Genomic DNA, 23276 nt, shown 5'->3' on the forward strand with positions numbered 1-23276 from the left:
GCTGCAGACAAGAAATAATGAAGTACCACTTACCTCAGCTTGAAAATAAATAAAGATTGCATACATGCTAAGGAGAACCACATTGCACTGCATATAGATGCCACTCAAGTAAAAAAAAAAAAAAAAAGTGGAACTAGAGGGGGGAGGAGAGGCCCGGACCATCGAGCATCACTCTAGCTAGGGGTGAGAAGAGGACCTGTTCACCTAGTGTCACTCTAGATTAGGAATGAGGGACATGGCCCCACCGAGTATCATTCTGCTCAAGCATTTGCAGGCAGACAAATGAGCACAAATCAACCAGCAAAGATCCCCCTACTCAACTGGTACCCGGACAAACCGGGACAGGAGCCAGATAACAAGCACCAAGGAGGAGCTGCATGATCCATTAAACATCCACTAGGAGACAGAGAAAATACTGAACATTCCAGGCTGCACAATACCCTTAAGGGGGCAGATTACTTGGAACTATTTTTTCTCTGTCTTCTTCTGCTGGTGGATGGACATAACCCGTTGGTCTGGTAGAGATGAAAAGGAATGAACCAATTAGCACTGATAATTAGGCCCAATCAATTATTGGTGCTAATCAGCATTAATTATGTGTAAAATTCACATGCGAATCAAAAAAGGGGGCATGGCCATGGGCGGATAGGGGGCATTCCCACAATTTATGCGTGCGGTTACAAAAAATAAAGAGGATCCATGCCTAATTTAGGCTCAGTATTTACACCAGGGTTTCATTGGTGTAAATGGTTGAGCCTAAAAGTAGTTGCGATTCCTAGTGCTATGCACTATTCTATAAGCGGCGCATACGTTTTAACGCCATTTATTTTTTCAGGGACAATTTTTTAGGTGCCATTTACTGAATTTAGTCCATAACGTGTACATAAATGCCGGTGCCTAGTTTACAGAATTGTCCCTTAGATCTAGAAATTTTAACAAATTTGTATCATTAAAAAATGAACAAATTTTTACACAGCTGATGACACGATTTGCTTTAATGAGACCAGTGCATTTTTTTCTAGCAAAAAAGGTGCCAGTACTCAAATGCCAGGCCATCCTTCAGGGATGGGGTGCTCACTGAGGGACCCACCCCACAATAGCCAGGACCCCTACAACCTGTCACAGAATCTATGACAAGGCAGAATTGGCATGTAGAGCCTGAGTTCTTTCATTAGAACTTGGGGTCCATGGGTCAATTTTAACAGACAATGGAAAAGGTGCCGGTACTCAGTACCCCCAAGTACCCCCTAAAAAAAGCCCTGAATGAGACACATTCAACTAAATAAATATCTAGGCAGATGGCATGTATTCAAAAGACATGTTACACAGTTGCAATACTGTTGCTGTTTGGTTGCGTTCCTCTGTCAAATGTATACTGTGTGCTGTACACTTAGCTTGCCTTTTGTCACACACTTCCATTATTTCTTACATGACCTTCATATTTTTATAGCTGCTGATCTGAGTGTTTCAAGTTTTTCAAGAGATTTGTGTGTGTGTGTGGTGGGGGGGGGGGGGGGGTTCTTTTTTTTAATGATCTGAAGAAGTTTTTCTGTAGTTGTTTTTCCTTTTCAAGGTTTCTCCAGCTACCACTCTAACTTGCATCAGTGTTATGAGGGTTCTGCTGTCCTCTGACTCTGGTTTCCAAGCTGCTCTTCATACGTGTACATGGAGCATTTTTTCATCAGTCTCACCGTGTCACTTCAGTTTCCTGCATATTCATTTCCACAGTTCAGATGCTGACTATCCCCAAGTATCACTATTTTGCTTCTCCCAGTCTTCTCTTTCCCCTCTCCTATTGTTCTTTGCTGTGAGTTTTCAAAGATGGGTATTCAGTACAGTATGGAAAAAAACAAACTTTAGCTTTCTGCCTGTCACTCCTTTCAGTTCCTATCCTTGCATTCTATATTCACCTTCTGTTTCTTCTGCTCTGCTGTGCAGCCAACTCATAGACTTGCCTATCTGTATGGCCTTTGCTCTGATCTTTACCTCCATTCCATCTGTCCCTCCTCACCATGGCAGTACACCTATCTTCAGCCTATATGCTAATAGTATGGTAGTAATGCTAGGGGCCAACAGAATTGAGACTTAAGATAGTACTAGCAGTATCTGCCTCATGTTAATTCACACCAGAAGTAATCTCCTGCTAATAAAATCCCATGATAATGTGGCAACAGAGGATGCACAGTTCTGCATATGCCGACCACAAAACTTTAGCAAAATTCACCTGGCTTTTTTTTTCTGATGTGGAAGTCACTGACAGGTTGACAAACGGATGGACACCAACAGGAAATTAGGCATACTTTTATTTTTTAAAACAATCCTAAAAATCATATCACGGCTTAACTGTAGAACTGTAAACATTAAGACCTGAATAACTTTCTTTCTTTTGACATGGATGGGAACTTGGTGGAAAGGTAACACACTTGCTTTCCAGGTGGAAAGAAAGTGGACCATTACATAAGAATAGCCATAATGGGCTTTTTTAAGGCATGGAATGTATCTTGTCTGGGCTTCCAAGATGGAATTTTTTAAAAACTGTCTATGCTTGATGTAAATTCTGATCCTTTGCAGCTGTTCCTTTTAGTTTCTTTCTAACCATTTTCCTCCTTTTATCATAGTCTCCCTTTTGAAGATTATACACCAGCATAGTAGATTTCTTTAGTCCTTACTCCAGTGATTAGGAGTTATAATCACTATTGCTGAGTGGTCCTAACATTGTTACTACTTGCACCAAATCCTGTGTTCCATTTAGGACTAGGTCTAAAACAGCTCCCCCCTTTGTCAGTTTCTAAACACCTAACATAACATAGTAACATAGTAGATGACGGCAGAAAAAGACCTGCACGGTCCATCCAGTCTGCCCAACAAGACAACCCCTATGTGCTACTTTTTGTGTATACCCTACTTTGATTTGACCCTGTGCTCTTCAGGGCACAGATCGTATAAGTCTGCCCAGCACTATCCCTGCCTCCCACCACTGGCTCTGGCACAGACCGTATAAGTCTGCCCAGCACTATCCCTGCCTCCCACCACTGGCTCTGGCACAGACCGTATAAGTCTGCCCAGCACTATCCCTGCCTCTCACCACCGGCTCTGGCACAGACCGTATAAGTCTGCCCAGCACTATCCCCGCCTCCCAACCACCAGCCCCGCCTCCCGATCTCAACCTCCCTAGCATATCCTGATATAACATTTATCCTTTTTCTTTCTTTCTTTTTGGTAAACCTAAGCCATTTACAATTTTCTTTTTCAGGTACTGGTAATATTGGGGTAACAGAAATTACCCATTATTATTCTGTTGCTAAATGCATTAATGTCTTTATGTTAGCATTTCTTTGTCGGTCTGTTCATTCTGCCCAGGAGGAAAGTGGTATACCTCCAACTGCTATTCTCTTCCCCTTCAACAGAGAATTTCTACCATAAGGTTTCCAAAGTGCATTTTGTTTTCTGCAGAACTTTTATCCGAGTTGACTGATTAAAACAAAGTCTCATTGGTTATCCTCCTTCCACCAAGTTTCAAGTACTGATAAGGTCCCAAAAATCAGATCCACTTCTCATAGATAATTTTCAGGTAAAATCAATAGTTTTCCTTAAGGAACTATTCCAACCTTATGTTAGTCACCTTGACTACATCCTCTGGTAACAAATTCGACAACTTAATTATGCATGGTGTGAAAAAAAATACTTTCTAGGATTGGTTTTTAAATCTGCTGGTTGTTAGTTTCATGGTGTATGCTCTTATTCAATACTGTTTAATAGGTTAAACAACCATCCTCTATTTAACTATTCCAGTCCACTCTTGATTTTATAAACAACTGTAATATCCACTCTCAGTCATTTCTTTTCTAAGCTGAAGAGCCCTAACTTGTCTAGCATGTCTTCATAAGGGAGGTGTTCCATCCCCTTTACCAGTTTTGTTGCTCTTCTCAGAATCTTTTCTAGCTCTGCTCTATCCTTTCTGAAACTGGATGACAAGAACTGAACACGATACTTACACTATGCTTATATCACGGCTCTAATTTCTCTCTTCCTTTTTCAGTAATCTATAATATTCTATTTGCTTGTATGGCAATTGCCCACAATGATGCCACAATAAGCAGAGGATGATTACCCAAGCCTGATATACTGCTATTCAGCTCCTCCCCATCTGCCACTGAATCAGCACTGGAGGTGTGGAATCAATTGCAAAAGGGACAGGAGGTAAATGTTCCACAGAAAAACCACCAGCACCTCTTCCATGAAAACCAGACAATTTTTAAAGGAAAGATCGGATTTTGCAGCCCATCCAACAGCACAGCACAGAAGACTGGGGGCCCTAATCATACAATTGTTTTACAATGTAGAATGCTACTCTGAAATCTACTTACCTGAAGTAGCCTAAACATTTCGTCTTGGAACATCTGCCTGACAGCTTCTGATGTGTTCAGTGGCTGTGTTGTTTCATTTTCCTGGATCTCTTGTTTAACATGAACAGTAACAACTGGAGAAATATTCCCTAGGTTTGATTTTGACTGTTGAGCCATGGATGGAAGATCGCCATTCAATGTTGTCAAAGCAGCATCTACAATACTTAATAGGTTGTAACAAGCATATATATAATTTAAAGTAATGTGATAATATAACTGGAAATACATAAGGATATTTGCTTTCTAAACCCTCATTCTAAATATGTCTAGAGTAATAAAACTGAAGCTAGAGAATTAACAAGTAACAGAAAGTCAATAACATTCCAGATAAGATATAAACTAGGGCTGCACATTAATCACAGTTAACATGGTGATTAACATATTATTTATTAGTAGCAATTACAAAAAAATAATTGCAGCTAATAAAATTAATCAAGTTGCAACATATCCTGTCTCCTCCCTACATCTCTTCCTTCTCTACCACTCCAAATCCCAGCCCTTGGCGCGATCCGGCATCACCCCCACCTGCATTTCAACATCCTCTTCTCTCAAGCTCCCCTCAAGGGCTATCTTACAGGTGGTGATATATTGTTCCCCAGTGTGGCCTGCTCCAAATTGAAATGTAGCCCTAGTATGAACTATAAAGCAAAAAAAATGAAGTCGCTTACTTGTCAGAAGGGTTTTTGAAAATAACATAACAAATCTATTCACTACTGGGTGACATCTGATGGCACCATTGTGAACTGGCTCTCTCAGAGCTCAGCAAAACCACAAATAATATTCTGAGCATGTGCAGGAGTTTCCATATAACTGTTACCTCATGAGTCCCTTCAGTTTACTTCAGAGCTTTAGAGTCAAGTTCCCATGAAGATAGGATTCAGTTTAGTCAGTAATTTGATTAACTGCTTCTCATTATTTACAGTAAGGCAGTGTACAATACATATGACATAAAAAACAGGGGTATGTGTGTTTGATTTCTTTTTTGTCTACAGAGAACCTGCATTACAAGTAAGCAACTGCACTTTCTCCATTGACCAGCAGGAGGAATCAGGCAAATTAATGGGGACTTCCATATCATAGCATTTCCCTAATAATGTTAAATTCTAGACATTGAAGACAACTTAGACAGATGATTGGGGGCAGGGGATGATTTAGTTAAATAGGCTTTGTAAAATTGCTTGCCAAATGCACACTCTCTTATAACACTCAGTCATAAGAACATAAGAATAGCCATAATGGGTCAGACCAATGGTCAATCTAGCTCAGTATCCTGCTTCCAACAGCACCCAATCCAGGTCACAAGTACCTGGCACAAAACTAATTCATAGCATCATTCTATGTCACCAATCCCGGGGCAAGCAGTGGCTTCCCCCATGTCCATCTCAATAACAGACTATGAACTTTTCCAAACCTTTTTTTAAACCCAGATACTCTAACCACTGTTACCACATCATTCGGCAGCGAATTCCAAAGCTTAACTATTCTTTGAGTCAAAAAAAATATTTCCTCGTATTTTTTTTTTTTTTTTAAGTATTTCCATGCAATTTCATTGCGTGTCCCCTGGTCTTTGTACTTTGTGAAAGAATGAAAAATCGATTCACTTCTGACCATTCTACAGCACTCAGGAATTTATAGACCTCAATTATATCCCCCCTCAGCAGTCTCTTTTCCAAGCTGAACAGCCCTAACCTCTTTAGCCTTTCCTCATACAGGAGGAGCTCCATCCCCTTTTTCATATTGGTTGCTCTTCTTTGAACCTTTTCTAATTCCGCTATATCTTTTTTGAGATATGGTAACCAGAATTGAACACAATACTCAAGGTGAGGTTGCACCATGGAGTGATACAGAGGCATTATTATATTTTGTATCCCTTTCCTAATAATTCCCAGCATCCTGTTTGCTTTTTTTGGCTGCTGCCGCACACTGGGCAGAAGATTTCAGTGTATTGTCTTCAATGACACTTAGATCTTTTTCTTGAGTGCTGACTCCTAAGGTAGACCCTAGTATAAGTTAACTATGATTCGGATTGTTCTTCCCAATGTACATCACTTTGCATTTGTCCATATTAAATTTCATCTGCCATTTGGATGTCCAGTCTTCCAGATTCCTAAGGTCTTCCTGCAATTTTTCACAAGCTGCATGTATTTTGACAATTTTGAATAGTTTTGTGTCACCTGCAAATTTTATCACCTCACTCGTCATTCCATTTTCTAGATTTATAAATACATTAAACAGCACCGGTCCCATTCCACTATTCACCCTCCTCCGTTGAGAAAAATGGCCATTTAACCCTACCCATGTCCCAATTATCTAATGAAAAATGCTCCTGCTCGATTCATTACTGACCTCATCACCTACTTAAATTTCCTACTTCAACAAGGCTCTTTCCCCTCCGAACACGGCAATATTCTACTCACACCAATAACAAAAAACCAGCGAAAGACATCACTAACTATCGACCTGTGGCCTCCATCCCTCTTCTAACCAAACTAATGGAAAATAGAGTGACCTCCCAACTCAACGAGTTCATACAAAAATTCTCCATACTACATGAGTCGCAGTCAAGTTTTCCACCTGCACACAGCACTGAAACAGTACTACTCACCTTAATATCTAAGTTTAAGCAAGAAATTTCATTTGGCAATAACATACTTCTCCTGCAGTTCGACCTATCCAGCGCATTTGACATGGTAGACCACAGTAGTCTTACGAAACTACTGGACAAACTAGGGATCGGCGGAAACATCATTAAATGGATAAAAAGTTTCATCACCACCAGATCCTATCAAGTCAAATCAACCTCATCTGTATCATCTGCATGGTCCTCACAATGCGGAGTCCCCCAAGGATCGCCTCTATCCCCGATCCTCTTCAATCTTATGATGATTCCTCTGGCTAAAGCCCTATCCAATGCTGGTCTAAACCCCTTTATCTATGCAGATGACGTCACTATATTCATCCCTTTCCAATCCAACCTTGCAGAAATCTCTGAAAAAATAATCACTGGCATGGACATCTTAGCCACCTGGGCCACTGCCTTCAAAATGAAATTGAATAAAGAAAAAACTCAATGCTTAATCCTCTCATCAAGACACTCCACTTCACTCCCAACCACCCTGACCACCCCCGACGTTACAATCCCAATATCCGACAACCTAAAAATCCTGGGAGTAACGTTAGACAATCACCTAACTCTAGAAACTCATGCAAAAGCCATGACGAAGAAGATGTTCAACATGATGTGGGTACTGAAAAGAGTAAAACCATTTCTCCCCCAAACAACATTCCGCAATCTGGTACAATCCACAGTACCCACCCATGCTGACTACTGCAATAGCATCTTCATTGGTTGCACAGCCCAAATCCTGAAGAAACTCCAAACCGCCCAAAACACGGCAGCCAGACTCATTTTTGGTAAATCACGATTTGAAAGTGCAACTCCACTCCATGAAAAACTCCACTGGCTCCCTATCAAAGAGCGAATAAACTTCAAAGTCCACACAATGATCCACGAGATCCTCCACGGTGAATCTCCAAGTTACATGACCAATCTAATCGACCTGCCAGCCAGGAACGGGTCCAAATCTTCTCGTACATATCTCAATCTTCACCTTCCCAACTGCAAAGGTCTCAAATACAAAACCTACTACGCGTCCAACTTCTCCGTAATAGGCAGCCAACTCTGGAACGCCATACCAAGATACATCCGAACAACCAACAAACATCTACCATTCCGAAAGATGTTGAAAACATACCTCTTCAAACAAGCTTACCCAAACGACCCCCCCAACTTAATTCACAAATCTAAACCACACCACTAATACTACCATAACTCATTCCTTCCCCTCACATCTCTCCCTCTTACCCTTCTCTATACAATTGTGTTATCTTTGTGTAACTCTGTACCCATTCATTATGTTACCTCTAGGATACTTTGTACCCATACACAGTGCTATCTCTATTATACTTTGTACAAATACATTGTAAGCCGCACTGAACCTACTATCGAGTGGGAAAGAGCGGGGTATAAATGCTACAAATAAATAAATAAATAAATACCCTCTGTTTTCTGTCGAATAACCAATTCCTAATCCACACCAGAACCTTGCCTCCTATTCCATGACTCTTTAATTGTCTCAGGAGTCTCTCATGAGGAAATTTGTCAAAAGCTTTCTGAAAATCTAGATACACTACATCAACTGGTTCACCTTTATCCACATGTTTATTTACGCCTTCAAAGAAATTAAGGAAATTGGTGAAGCAAGACTTCTCTTGGCTGAACTAATGTTGACTCTGTCCCATTAAACCATGTTGGTCTATGTGTTCTGTAATTGTATTCTTTACAATAGATTCCACTATTTTCCCCGGAACTGAAGTCAGGTTTACCGGTCTGTAATTTCATGGATCACCCCTGAAACCCTTTTTTAAAATTGGTGTTACATTGTCCACCCTCAAATCTTCAGCTCTATTTATTATTTTAATGGAAAGGGAGCAAGGTGGCACCCAACATTTCCATGGCCTCTGACTTGATGTGCTTTACTAGGCTGTATAGTGTGATATGTAGTCTGCTAGCCAGTTTGACAGAGTTATTTTACCAATGCAGTTCCTAATCTCTTAGGAAAAAGAATATGTAAAGTTAATTGGCTTTACAATGTGGCTGTGTTGGTTTTTTATGTAATAGAGATCAAGCATAACTAGCTTTCTAGGAAGGTGCGGATGGGCTATAATTAATTCACATTGAACCTCTCCCAGATCATAAACTTGACCAGGCATTCTAGATTCAATTTTATTCTCCAAATTCCTGACGCCTTTGGAATTAAGAAATATCTATACTAGAAGCCGCTGTTTAGTTCTGATTTTGGGACTTGCTCCTTCTCTTGGAAGAGAGTGTCTTTCATTGGTAATTAGCCCTAGTAGGATGGTTCCAATCAGGGGCCATGGATAGGACATTCTGAGAGAAATGTAATCAATCACCCTGACTCACTATCTTCAGAGCCAACCCACAGATAACACCTCAGTACCTCACCTCAAGACAGCTTGCCTACAAGCATATTCAAAACTCATGGACCAGCACCTTCTAGATAAAGTGAGAGAAGCAAAAGCAACACTAGCTCTGACTCTTGCTGAACAGGTACAAGCAGGAGAACATAAGGGGTATGGGTAGATGCAGCACTGGAAGGGAGGCAAAAGGAAGATGGGGGACCAAGAGGAATATACTAAAGGTCAGGAAGAGGAATGAAAGAGGAAGATGCTGGGATTGGGGTTAAGTACTACTACTACTACTACTACTATTTAGCATTTCTATAGCGCTACAAGGCATACGCAGCGCTGCACAAACATAGAAGAAAGACAGTCCCTGCTCAAAGAGCTTACAATCTAATAGACAAAAAATAAATAAAGTAAGCAAATCAAATCAATTAATGTGAACGGGAAGGAAGAGAGGAGGGTAGGTGGAGGCGAGTGGTTACAAGTGGTTACGAGTCAAAAGCAATGTTAAAGAGGTGGGCTTTCAGTCTAGATTTAAAGGTGGCCAAGGATGGGGCAAGACGTAGGGGCTCAGGAAGTTTATTCCAGGCGTAGGGTGCAGCGAGACAGAAGGCGCGAAGTCTGGAGTTGGCAGTAGTGGAGAAAGGGAACAGATAAGAAGGATTTATCCATGGAGCGGAGTGCATGGGAAGGGGTGTAGGGAAGGACGAGTGTGGAGAGATACTGGGGAGCAGCAGAGTGAATACATTTATAGGTTAGTAGAAGAACCGGAAGAGAGAATTCTAAGAAAGATAAAGGGGTTAGGAGGGCAGGGGGAGGATGCAGATGGAGGAAAAGAAGGCAATAGGGAAAAGGAAACTGGGAAAGAGGAAGGAGAAGGCGGGGGGGCAGATGAAAGAGGAGGAGGGAAATAAGAACATAAGGAAACGAGAAGGAAGCAAGGGGCCTCTGCCACTCATTTCCAAAAATTAAGTTCACACCACTAGAAAAAATTGGAAGAAATATCACTGAAGAATTTGAGAGGCAGTGACAGTGTGGGACCTCTCATTTATCATTTACATATCTTCTTGACTTTTGGACAACTGACCCAAATGTTCCTGCATCCATACTCATCTAGCAACTAAACATGTCACGTCTTAACTGACAAAGTGGAAAATACTCCATGTGCCTGGACTTTTTCCTATAGTTTCAATTTATCTTGTTTTGAATATGATCCCACATTCACATGTGACATTACATTTTATTGTAGTATATACACCACTGTGATCTGCTCAACAGCTCAGTTGGTATATTAAGGTTTTAATAAATAGAAATATTTACATGGGTAGCTCCATTTTAGAAAGGTCAGTGCATCTTAAGTTTTACTAGTATTTTAGAACAGAATCCGTCAACATACAGCTTGTTCTAAAATAAAGGAGATATGGACATTTAAGCGATGGGTGCATGCAGCATAAAAATTCATTTTAGAAATATCATCGAGGGGTTCAAAGCCAGAACATAGATTATATAATGGCAACATAGCCAGATATGTAACGGCACATAACTGGTCATTTTTGCCATCTTAGAAACATAACCAGGTATTATCCTGTCACAGTGACCTGTTTCCCTTGCCAATTCGGAATGTGTGTATGTGTGTGTGTGGGGGGGGGGGGGGGTCACTAGGAGATTAAGAGGGAACATCCCCCCCCCATATCCCTCCCAGTGGAGTGCTGCTCAATAGCAGCTATTTACCAAGGGGGTCTTTTACTTAGGCAGGTTGGCGTTTTTAGCGCGTGCTAAAAATAGGTATAAGCTAAAGATGCCCATAGAAATATGTTGGCATCTTTAGCGTTTATCGCGCACCTATTTTTAGCGTACACTAAAAACGCCAGCGCGCCTTAATAAAAGACCCCCTCAATCCTAAATGTGCTTGGTAACAGGTGTAACACTCGACATCAAACTTTTAGGACACAGACATTTAGTCCCCTTCTGAAATGGGGAATAAACATCTATGAACTTGCCATGCTCTTGTCCCACCCAAAACATACCCAGACCATGCCCCCTTGCTATTTGAATGCACTTGGTTTTATTATGTGCATATCTTGGCTTTGTAAAATGGGGACTTAGATGTTTATGCAAGATAAATAAGTCCCAGTTTATACGTGTATCAAATGTGAATAGGGCTTATAAAATGAGGGCCACAGTTAGTAGCACCGATGAGCAAATGTTCAATCATCACCTTACCCAGCAACACCATTAGCTAGCTTCCAACTACAGACAATGGAATTCTTTTACATTCTACAATGAACGAGTTTTGCCTGTATTAAGAAAGCCATTAAATTTTCTAACATTGCATGAAGGGTCCATTTTACTAAATAAACCGTGCTCAGCGTTAATGCATGCTTAACATGGGGAAAAGGCTTATTGCAAAACGTGTTAAAACTTTTTGTGGTAATTTGCCTGTCAGCATGCGCTAAGCATGCATTAACTATTTTTTATCATTTTTTATAGGGGCATGTCATGAAGCATGTACTAACTGATTAATGGTGGGTTAATGGATTATTTTTTGCAAGACACGCACCAATGTTAAAATTAGCATGGGACCGACAAAAAAACCCCAAAATAAAGTCCTAAATACTGCCATGTAAAATTTGAGCTTAGCATGCAGGAAAGTCATTAGTTCAAGCTAAGCCCAAATTTTTGCACATCTTAGTAAAAGGGCCACAAAGTTAATCTCAAATTAAAGCGTTAAACTACATTATCCACATAGGAGATGCGGTAAAAATAATCCAACAAAAACTTTTAACTATTGCTCACATTCCGGTATTTCTCAATTTGCAAAGCCAATTTCTGTTTAAACAAACAAGTTTAATCTGAATCTGTTTGTAGCTCCAATTATACCAAAAATTAATTAAGAATTAACTATTACTCCAATGTATCACAATCTCTTACCCACAAGCTGCTGCAGTCATATCTATGCTGAGTGAAAGAGGACTGCCACTGCTGGCACTACCTGGAGCACTGCAGAAACAGGTTAAGAAAGGCTCATTATATACAATATATAGAACTAGTCAATTTGTAGCATTTTCATTTCTCAAAATAAATAAATAAAAATAACTCCGAGAGAGTAGTTGTGGCACATAATTTATTAAATTTTGGAAAGTCTTGCTAAGTGCTGTGACTATCCAACGAAGGATACTGCAGCTGAATGTTCGAGTTGACTGTTTACATTTGTTCTCCTTAGCAACAGTCAGAGCTTTAAACAAATGACTTGTTCCTTGTGACTATTCTTTCCTCTAATGGAATTCTTGCAATCTTATAATAATATGTTTGTTTTGATTGTAAAATGCTTTGGCCTGCTCATCAGAAAATATAGTATAAAGCAAGTCTTATTAAACTTTAAACTTTGATTTGTGTACAACTGAAATAGCAGCAAAATTACTTTTGAACTTCTTAAAATGGGGATAACTTGCACAGATTGGAAGTTATACCCCTAACCATCATACTGGGCAATCTGGATGGCCATTTTGGTCTTTATTTGCCATCATCTATCATGTTACTACATTGCTTTGAAATCTTGCAAGAGGTCTTCTTACAACAGCAATACAGCCCTAGTCATTATAACCTGTAACCTGGTGTGAATTTTACCCTTCATGTTTTCTAACAAGTTTGTTGAGTATTTTTAGAGTTCAAGATAATGCAGTGTGAAATTCTGTTGAATTAGCTGGACATTTTTTTTTACCTAAACCAAACAAAACCTGGTTTACCTCAGAATTAAATTAATGTACATGAACTGTTTTTAAAACAGTGTCAACCTGCTTACTACAGTCATGCATACTCACAGGGGACAGAAAGAGAAATGTGAGACACGACACCAATGAAGCCAACCAGAAATGGAAATGTTGGATAAAACCCACTTCATCAATGCATGCTCAATGATTTCAACAAATTTTGGATACAATATCTATGGAAAAACTCACTTGGTAACTGAAAGGAGATCCTGCACCATATCATATATGGAATCCCTTTTTGATCTCTTGCAAATGAGGAGGATGGATTTTGAAGGTGGCCAGCTCTCTTATAGGATGTATTTTGAAGACATTATTTGTGATATTTAATTGCATAATCAGATTTTTCTACCTGATATTGGGTTTGTTTGTCTGGTTATTTTTTTTACATTATGGGAGCTCAATGTTTAAGATGGCAAGCTGTGCCCATGTTAGGTGACCACTCATGCAGATGAATCACCCTGATCAGCCTCTTTGCCAGACTGTTGCTTTTCATGGCCAGGTATGTGGTTCTGAGCACCATGCTGTGCTTGGATGCTCGTCCACATCCCAGTTGCTTCCTGACACAAAAGATACGAGCCCATGACTCCTTGCTTACTGATAGAGTGCACTGCAACCTGCTTGTCCATTTGGACTAGGCCAATGTGCATCAGCCGATCTCTGAAAGCCTTTACTGTGTCCCATATTGCCCATAGTTCCAGGAGGCTTATAAGCAACTAAGTCTTTCTTTCTCACAGTACTTAAGATATAGACGTATTTATTCTACAGATTAGGAATAACAGACACAGTCCCATACTTTAACAGCTAAGCTATTGGAGAGGGGTTATCCCGAATCCTGGTTAAAAAAAACAAATAAACGTGCAAAAATCAATATTAGTCACTTGTTAGTCATGCAACAAGTAACACTAGGATACAGTAGAATTTGCCATGTGTGTGCTGAAATATGGAATAGGTTCAGCCTGCGTGGCATGTCATTATTAGAGATCAGTGGAAGGTGTTATCACCGTTGCCCTGTTTTTTAGATTTGAACATAAGGATATCATCTTGAAGAGGAAGAATCTAAAAAGTTTTATACCCTGCAATGTTAAAATCTTCGAAAGCGGAGATAAATAGCACAAAGTTAGAACACGTAGGGGCAAGACCTTTGAAGTCAAAATGATCAAATATTTTGACACCCACTAGACAGGACTTAAAGAGCTGAGTTTTCTAGTCCATTATAAACCATGAAATTTCACTGCTTTGTCACCCTCTGATCACCATGCATATCTCCCTGTCCCCCCCATCCTCTCAGCCCTCTCTGTTTCTCACCTAGCCTACCCCTCCCTCATCCTTTCAGACTGTCATTGAACTACTTTGATGTTTCACTTATATATGCTGTTACTTATCAAAATGTGCTTATTTCTGATCTGATGAAGGGCTACCTTCGAAAGCTAATCAAAATGTATTAAGTTAGTCCAATAAAAAAGGTATCATCTTATTTCTTTTCTGTTTTATTTTATTCTATTTCTATTGACTGGCTTTAGAAGTGGACTAACACGGCTACCACATCTCTCTACTCTGTTATAGGAAGGAGTCTGTATGTATTGAGCCTTTGTGCTATAGGGTCATCAGGGCCCTTCGTGTATCTCTCAAGGGTTTCAGCAAAACATTGCGCTTTAAGAAATGTGGTAATTTATCAGTGGGAGCATGTAACATGTAATGTGGATACAGAGGCATGAACAGTTCCCATTCCATATTCCAAGAAGTAAAATCCTCAGATTCCAACACCCAATCTTTAAGATGTCACAGAACGCAAGCTAATTTATAAGTATGCATATTAGGGAGTCCCAAGCCCCTCAAGGACCAGTTACCATATAATAAGTCGATCTTCCCTTTGGATTTTTTTCCCCCTCCAACAAAAGTTAACAATTTATGATTCAATACAAGCAAATCCTTTCACAATACCCAGACTGGAACATGCTGTAGAATATAAAGCCATCACAGAAATAGTATATGATACAATCTTAGTCTACCACATATGGAGAGTGGAAGGGAATTCCAATTGGCAATTACTGCCATATATGTTGTAAAAGGGAATTAATGCTACATTGGTACAAATATTTAGGGTCCACGGGAAGCTGAATGCCCAACTATCTAAAGACATTATTTGCCTAGCATAATGGGAATTCCCCTTCCCATTCGTCCTAAAATCAATGAGACATTGGCAAGGCCTCGGATTTGCTCATATTAAGTTTAAAACCTGAAAAACCTCCATATTCTCTCATACTTTGATTAGGTTGAGCTACATGGACCAAAAGCTAAAATTTTAAACTCAGTTTGCCCTGCTCTAATGCCTGTTACTTCCGGATTGTGCAAAATTTCTTTTATTAAAGGTCTAAGGTCAGCACAAATAAAAGAAGGGACAATGGGCAGCCTTGCCTAGTACCCCTATAAATATTAAAAGAATCTGATTTTATCCCACTGGCCGCTGGGCCTCATGGGCATAATAAAGTGCCAGTACAACATTGCTAAATTTCCCAATAATCCACACTTAAACATTATGCATAAACTCCAATTTACCTGTTCAATGCCTTTTCAGCATCAAAACTTATTAATAAGATTGCTCACCTCTAGAATGTATTTATTATACATTTGTATCCCACATTTTCCCACCTATTTGCAGGCTCAATGTGGCTTATATAGTACCGTATCGGCGTTCGCCAATTCCAGTATGAACAAATACAAGGTGATATTGTGGTAAAATAAAGCTCATGTGTGATAGACACATTAGGGGATCTTAGAGAGGGAGAGTTAGGATATGTCCATTATGAGCTTAGGTTTCGTTGTATTGCAGGCGTTCAGGCTTTATGTTGGGTTGGTGGGGTATGCCTTTTTGAACAGGTTTGTTTTTAATGATTTCCGGAATGGCTTCCAAGGTAGTAAGAATTTTCTGAATATACTTGACTGCACAGCATCATGTACAAATCCCATTTGTGGATCAGCAATAATTGATAGAAGCACTTGAGCCAATCTATTAGATAGTAACATAGCCAATAATTTGGATTTATAACATAACAAAGAGATAGGCCTGTATGATTCCAGGAGAGAGGGATCTTTCCCAGCCTTCGTAAAAACTATTATTGCGCTGACCTTAAAGATTCTGGTAAGCTTTTTAAATCTACTATTTCACTGAACATAGCAGTAAAAGGTTTTGCATATCAGCCACTAATAATTTATAAAACTTCACCCAGAACCCATCTGGGCCTGAAGCCTTATAAATCAAAATTTTATTAACAGCCCAAGTGGCTTCATTTTCCCCTATAGGAATATTCAACAGTAATTTGTGAAGGGGTAAGACAAGGTAAATCTACACTTGGGAAATATGTGTCCAGAATTGCTTAAAGATTTTATTAATCTCTACAACTGAGTGAACAAGTTTACCCTGACGATTTTTCAATGTTAAAATTTTTCAAGGGTCTATCCCTGAGTTAGACAACCTAGCTAGCAGTTTCCTGCATTTACTCTCATCCTATATAATAAAATGCACCTCCAACATTCTGAAGCTGACTGCATGGCTGAGGCATTCCTGCTCTCTGTATCCATCTCCTGAATTGACATCACGTACTTCCGGGTTCGTCACAAGCAGAAGTGACCAACCACACGAGGTTTCTCAGCTTCAGAATGTTGGAGGTGCATTCTATTAAATAGGATTGGTCAGTTCCTTGAAGCACAGCCAGAGCTCAGCATCCTGCACAGTAACGCTCAGTCACCAGAGAGAGAGGGGGGGGGCCTGACACCAGAGGGGGGGGGGGGGAGGTATCTCTGTCACACACACACACTCTCTCTCACACTGTCTCTCACACATACGCACTTGCACCCACTCTCATTCTCACACACACACTCTCTCTTTCACAGACACACTCGCACATTCACTCTCACTCGCACACACAGTCACTCTCACATACACTCTCTCAAACCATACACACGCCGAGGAAAACCTTGCTAGCGCCCGTTTCATTTGTGTCAGAAATGGGCCTTTTTTACTAGTATTTATATAATTAGCATTGGTAATATTTAGATAATTTTTTGTCTCTCTGATGGAGCAGTTCATTGAGGGGCACCTGTGTGGCCAATACTTATGCTTTATTTTGAGGTGTGGAATTAGTTCAACAATTTTGCCACACAAGTACCAAGCTCTGTTCTAGTTTAAAAATAGTGTGGTCCCTCAAGAATCTTACTATTACAATAGAGTATAATGTCGCCCCACAATATCGCTTTTGCTGCATCCCAAAACAAATCTCATCTTGAGCATGCAGCAGATTAAATACCTTATATTTGGCCCATATGCCTCTGATGTAACCAGCAAATTTAGAATCTGTATACAGTTCTAGAGGAAAGCTCTAATGCCTCAAGTTCCACTGGTCTCTTCCACCCACAGTTCTACCCAAATAAAGGCATGGTCAGAAATTTCTGTTAGTTCTAGATCTCTGTGAACCAAAATATAAGCTACACGACTGTGTCATATGAACCCTAGATAAGTGTGTAAAATCCCTCTCCATAGGTGAACAGTCTCCATGCATCAACCACATCCAAGGTTTCACATAATAAAGGAATACTTTTAATAATATCTATCTACATAAGTAATGCACACTGGGAAAAGATCAGGGTCCATCGAGCCCAGCATCCTGTCCACGACAGCGGCCAATCCAGGCCAAGGCACCTGGCGAGCTTCCCAAACGTACAAACATTCTATACATGTTATTCTGGAATTGTGGATTTTTCCCAAGTCCATTAGTAGCGGTTATTGGACTTGTCCTTTAGGAAATCGTCTAAGCTAACTGCCTTCACCACGTTCTCCTCCGGCAACGAATTACTGAGTTAATTATGCGTTGGGTGAAGAAATATTTTCTCCTATTTGTTTTAAATTTACTACACTGTAGTTTCATCGCATGCCCCCTAGTCCTAGTATTTTTGGAAAGCGTGAACAGATGCTTCACATCCACCTGTTCCACTCCACTCATTATTTTATATACCTTTATCATGTCTCCCCTCAGGCCGTCTCTTCTCCAAGCTGAAAAGCCCTAGCCTCCTTAGTATTTCTTCCTAGGGAAGTCGTCCCACCCCCACTATCATTTTAGTCACCCTTCGCTGCACCTTTTCCAATTCTACTATATCTTCTTGAGATGCGGCAACCAGAATGGAACACAATACTCAGGTGCGGTCACACCCATGGAGCGATACAACGGCATTATAACATCCTCACACCTGTATTCCATACCTTTCCTAATAATACCAAACATTCTATTCGCTTTCCTAGCTGCAGCAGCACACTGAGCAGAAGGTTCAGGGTATTATCGACGACGACACCCAGATCCCTTTTCTTGGTCCGTAACTCCTAATGTGGAACCTTGCATGACGTAGCTATAATTTGGGTTCTTTTTTCCCACATGCCATCACCTTGCACTTGTTCACATTAAACGTCATCTGCCATTTAGCCGCCCAGTCTCCCAGTCTTGTAAGGTCCTTCTGTAATTTGTCACAATCCTGTCGAGAGTTAACGACTTTGAATAACTTTGTGTCATCAGCAAATTTAATTACCTCGCTAGTTACTCCCATCTTTAAATCATTTATAAATATATTAAAAAGCAGCGGTCCTAGCACAGACCCCTGAGGAACCCCACTAACTACCCTTCTCCATTTGAATACTGCCCATTTAACCCCACTCTCTGTTCCTATCCTTCAACCAGTTTTTAATCCACAATAGGACATTTCTCCTATCCCATGACCCTCCAATTTCCTCTGTAGCCTTTCATGAGTTACCTTGTCAAACGCCTTTTGAAAATCCAGATACACAATATCAACTGGCTCCCCAGCTGCAGAGCTACTTTTTTGCTGCTGTTTGGGCTGCCCTGAAGTCGAGTTGGGATTTGGGAGGGGGAGGACCCTTCATTACAAACTTACCTATATGCCAAGTCTGCTCTGCTTAAAGTTCCCCATGGAGGAAGGGTAAGGCACTGCTCTTGCTCTGCAGCAAAATTAGCCCAGGGCAGGAAGTTTTGGAGCTCAGGCACTGCTTTTTTTAAAACTTAAATGCTGCTCCCTCCTCCCTCCTCTGCTGTGCCCCTGGAGAAAAGAAATGCAGCAAAATCAGCCAGGGAAGTTATTTGTTTGGAGCTCAGCACTGCTTTTTTAAACTTAGCAGCTGCCCCCCCTCTCCTCATGCTGTGCCATGCTGCTGAAGAAATTTGGACACTCATCAGCCCCAGACACCAGGTTCAAGCTAAGTTAAAAACAAGCAGCGCCAGAGCTCCAAATAAACAACTTCCTGGGCCGATTTTGCTGCACAGTGGAAGCAGCAATGCCATACAGGTGCGTGGGGGCAGGAGCAGAGGATAGAAGTGCGGCATTCCCCCCCCCCCCAGTCAAGCCTACTCTCCCCAGTGGCCTCCTCTTCAGCACACTGCTTCAGGGCCTCATCAGGGGGTACTGCAGTAGACACTGCAGGGAAGTGCTACCCAGGTTAAAAGAAAAAGTTTCTGTGTAAAGTTGGATTGCTGGGGGGGTTGGTTGGGGAGGGCTTTGCACTGGTCCGGTTAAACAAAACAGTTGTATGTATAATGGTGATTAAAAAAAAGTTTTATAATTTCATTTTGGTGGGCTTGGGCTCTGCAATCCCCAGGTTAAAAAAAGTTTTATATTTCATGCTGATGTGTTTCTGGTTGGGGGTGGGAGATTGGAAAGGGCAGGGCTGATGCTGATGTACAGGGAGTGGTGTGGTGTAGGAAAGAGTAGTACTGATGCAGGGCTACAGGGAGGGATGATGGAGTAGGGAAGGGAAGGCCACTGTTTATGCCAGGCTGACAGGTCAATTTCTAATTTTTGGTCATTTATTTCGGTAAACTGGCCTAAACAGCCTAATAGTGTGGGGGCTGTTTGATTGTGTTGTGTTCATATCTGTCCTTAACAGTACAAAGGACTTACACGTCCGACTAAGTTGAGACTCCTGAGGCAGATGCCCCATGCACCAAAACACAGGACTGCATCGAGTCTTGATACCTTTTAAAAAAAAAAAAAAAGATCCTATGAACTGTATATCATTTTAGTTGACCTTTGTTTTTGATACAGTATTTTCATAAATATCCCTTGGTTGGCACTTTCTTGGTTGTTGTTCTTCTCTATTTATGTTGATGCAGGACAGCTGTTGGGCAGACTATTTACTTAGATACCCATCATCAAGAGCATTCTAAGGCATTATTTATATATACATACCCCCACAATATTCAGTGCTATTTAACCAGTCAGCAACATCCACTGACCACTTAAATATCATTTAACTGGCTAACCGCAAATATTCAGCGGAAGATAGCCAGTAATCTCCGCTAAATATTTGCAGCTAGCACATAGCGGCTAACCAGCTATGTCGCCCGTTTTAGCTAGTTAGTGCCGATGGTCAGTGCTGAGTTAAGCAGTTAAATAGTAATGCATAAATAGCAGTCCTGTCTAAAGATAGGACCTTAACCATTTAGTGCTGAATATCTGTTAACCGTTTAAGTTCCAGCGGCCAAAAATAAAACCAGAAATTCAATGCCGATTGCTGGATAGGGCGCAACATTGAATTTCCTGGTTCAGCACTGGCAGCAGGCTTTAACTGCACAGCCTGCCAGCAGTTGAATATCAACCCCATGGTGCCCACCCATATTAGCTCTGGGCCCACCCAAAATGTCATGTCTGGCTACGCCACTGCAGTACTCTAGGATGAATACCACCTGGTCCAGGAGATTTGCTACTCTTCAGTGTGCTGAACTGCCCCATTACGTCCTCCAGGTTTACCGTGAAGTCAGTAAGAGTCCTCAGACTCGTCCGCTTGAAATACCATTTCCGACACCGGTATCCCACCCAAATCTTCCTCGGTGAAGACCGAAGCAAGAATTCATTCAATCTCTCCACTACGTCTTTACAGTGGGGGAAATAAGTATTTGATCCCTTGCTGATTTTGTAAGTTTGCCCACTGACACAAGAGATGAGCAGCCCATAATTGAAGGGTAGGTTATTGGTAACAGTGAGAGATAGCACATCACAAATTAAATCCGGAAAATCACATTGTGGAAAGTATATGAATTTATTGCATTCTGCAGAGGGAAATAAGTATTTGATCCCCCACCAACCAGTAAGAGATCTGGCCCATACAGACCAGGTAGATGCTCCAAATCACTCGTTACCTGCATGACAGACAGCTGTCGGCAATGGTCACCTGTATGAAAGACACCTGTCCACAGACTCTGTGAATCAGTCAGACTCTAACCTTACAAAATGGCCAAGAGCAAGGAGCTGTCTAAGGATGTCAGGGACAAGATCATACACCTGCACAAGGCTGGAATGGGCTACAAAACCATCAGTAAGACGCTGGGCGAGAAGGAGACAACTGTTGGTGCCATAGTAAGAAAATGGAAGAAGTACAAAATGACTGTCAATCGACAAAGATCTGGGGCTCCACGCAAAATCTCACCTCGTGGGGTATCCTTGATCATGAGGAAGGTTAGAAATCAGCCTACAACTACAAGGGGGGAACTTGTCAATGATCTCAAGGCAGCTGGGACCACTGTCACCACGAAAACCATTGGTAACACATTACGACATAACGGATTGCAATCCTGCAGTGCCCGCAAGGTCCCCCTGCTCCGGAAGGCACATGTGACGGCCCGTCTGAAGTTTGCCAGTGAACACCTGGATGATGCCGAGAGTGATTGGAGAAGGTGCTGTGGGCAGATGAGACCAAAATTGAGCTCTTTGGCATGAACTCAACTCGCCGTGTTTGGAGGAAGAGAAATGCTGCCTATGACCCAAAGAACACCGTCCCCACTGTCAAGCATGGAGGTGGAAATGTTATGTTTTGGGGGTGTTTCTCTGCTAAGGGCACAGGACTACTTCACCGCATCAATGGGAGAATGGATGGGGCCATGTACCGTACAATTCTGAGTGACAACCTCCTCCCCTCCGCCAGGGCCTTAAAAATGGGTCGTGGCTGGGTCTTCCAGCACGACAATGACCCAAAACATACAGCCAAGGCAACAAAGGAGTGGCTCAGGAAGAAGCACATTAGGGTCATGGGAGTGGCCTAGCCAGTCACCAGACCTTAATCCCATTGAAAACTTATGGAGGGAGCTGAAGCTGCGAGTTGCCAAGCGACAGCCCAGAACTCTTAATGATTTAGAGATGATCTGCAAAGAGGAGTGGACCAAAATTCCTCCTGACATGTGTGCAAACCTCATCATCAACTACAGAAGACGTCTGACCGCTGTGCTTGCCAACAAGGGTTTTGCCACCAAGTATTAGGTCTTGTTTGCCAGAGGGATTAAATACTTATTTCCCTCTGCAGAATGCAAATAAATTCATATACTTTCCACAATGTGATTTTCCGGATTTAATTTGTGATGTGCTATCTCTCACTGTTACCAATAACCTACCCTTCAATTATGAGCTGCTCATGTCTTTGTCAGTGGGCAAACTTACAAAATCAGCAAGGGATCAAATACTTATTTCCCCACTGTATCTTCCTTAATCGCCCCTTTTACCCCTCGGTCATCCAGCGGCTCAACCAGTCTTTTGCCGGCTTCCTGCTTTTAATATACCGAAAAAAAATTTGCTATTTTTTTGCCTCTAATGCTATCTTTTTTCGTAATCACTCTTGGCCTTTCCTAGGGGATTGTAAGCCTTATCCAGATCAGCTACGTCCCCCCCCCCCCTTATAATTCTGGGGTAGCCAGGAAAGGATTGCTTATGGGTCACTATTTTATGAAAAAACTGCTTGTTATATACATTAGGTGTAAAATATTACATTGCAGTACTGGTAGTCTATGTATGGTAATCAGTGCAATAACAAAACAACCCTATGGATCAGTAATTATAGTTTTTGTTTCTCAATTGTCAGGTTTTTGTGGAATAAAATAATTATCCCAGTTCATTTACCAAGTGCCAGTGCTTTTATATAATCACCAACCCACCATGTTTTCAATTTATTTATGTTCATCAGAGTTTTAATTGATTTCTTGTAACATAGCTATAGAAGTCTGTTTTTTCTTACAAAGATTTCATGATAAACTTTTTATAGGCATCAGGTAATCCCCAATTCAATAAAGGG

At 41.1% G+C, this 23276-nt stretch overlaps 1 protein-coding gene across 1 annotated transcript in view; it reads right to left on the bottom strand.

Annotated features, from left to right (window-relative positions):
- LOC115462943 (ciliogenesis and planar polarity effector 1-like) overlaps window positions 1–23276 on the bottom strand; it is a 237673-nt gene that overhangs the window by 209867 nt on the left and 4530 nt on the right. The window contains exons 2-3 of the mRNA XM_030193045.1: window positions 12324–12392; window positions 4368–4569 (exon numbers count right to left, since the gene is read on the bottom strand). Of these exons, the coding sequence (XP_030048905.1) occupies window positions 4368–4569; window positions 12324–12343 (222 nt within the window). The 5' untranslated portion in view covers window positions 12344–12392. The remainder of the gene's footprint in view (window positions 1–4367; window positions 4570–12323; window positions 12393–23276) is intronic.

Source organism: Microcaecilia unicolor, chromosome 2 (genome assembly GCF_901765095.1).
Source record: "Microcaecilia unicolor chromosome 2, aMicUni1.1, whole genome shotgun sequence".
NCBI classification, from domain to species: Eukaryota; Metazoa; Chordata; class Amphibia; order Gymnophiona; family Siphonopidae; genus Microcaecilia; species Microcaecilia unicolor.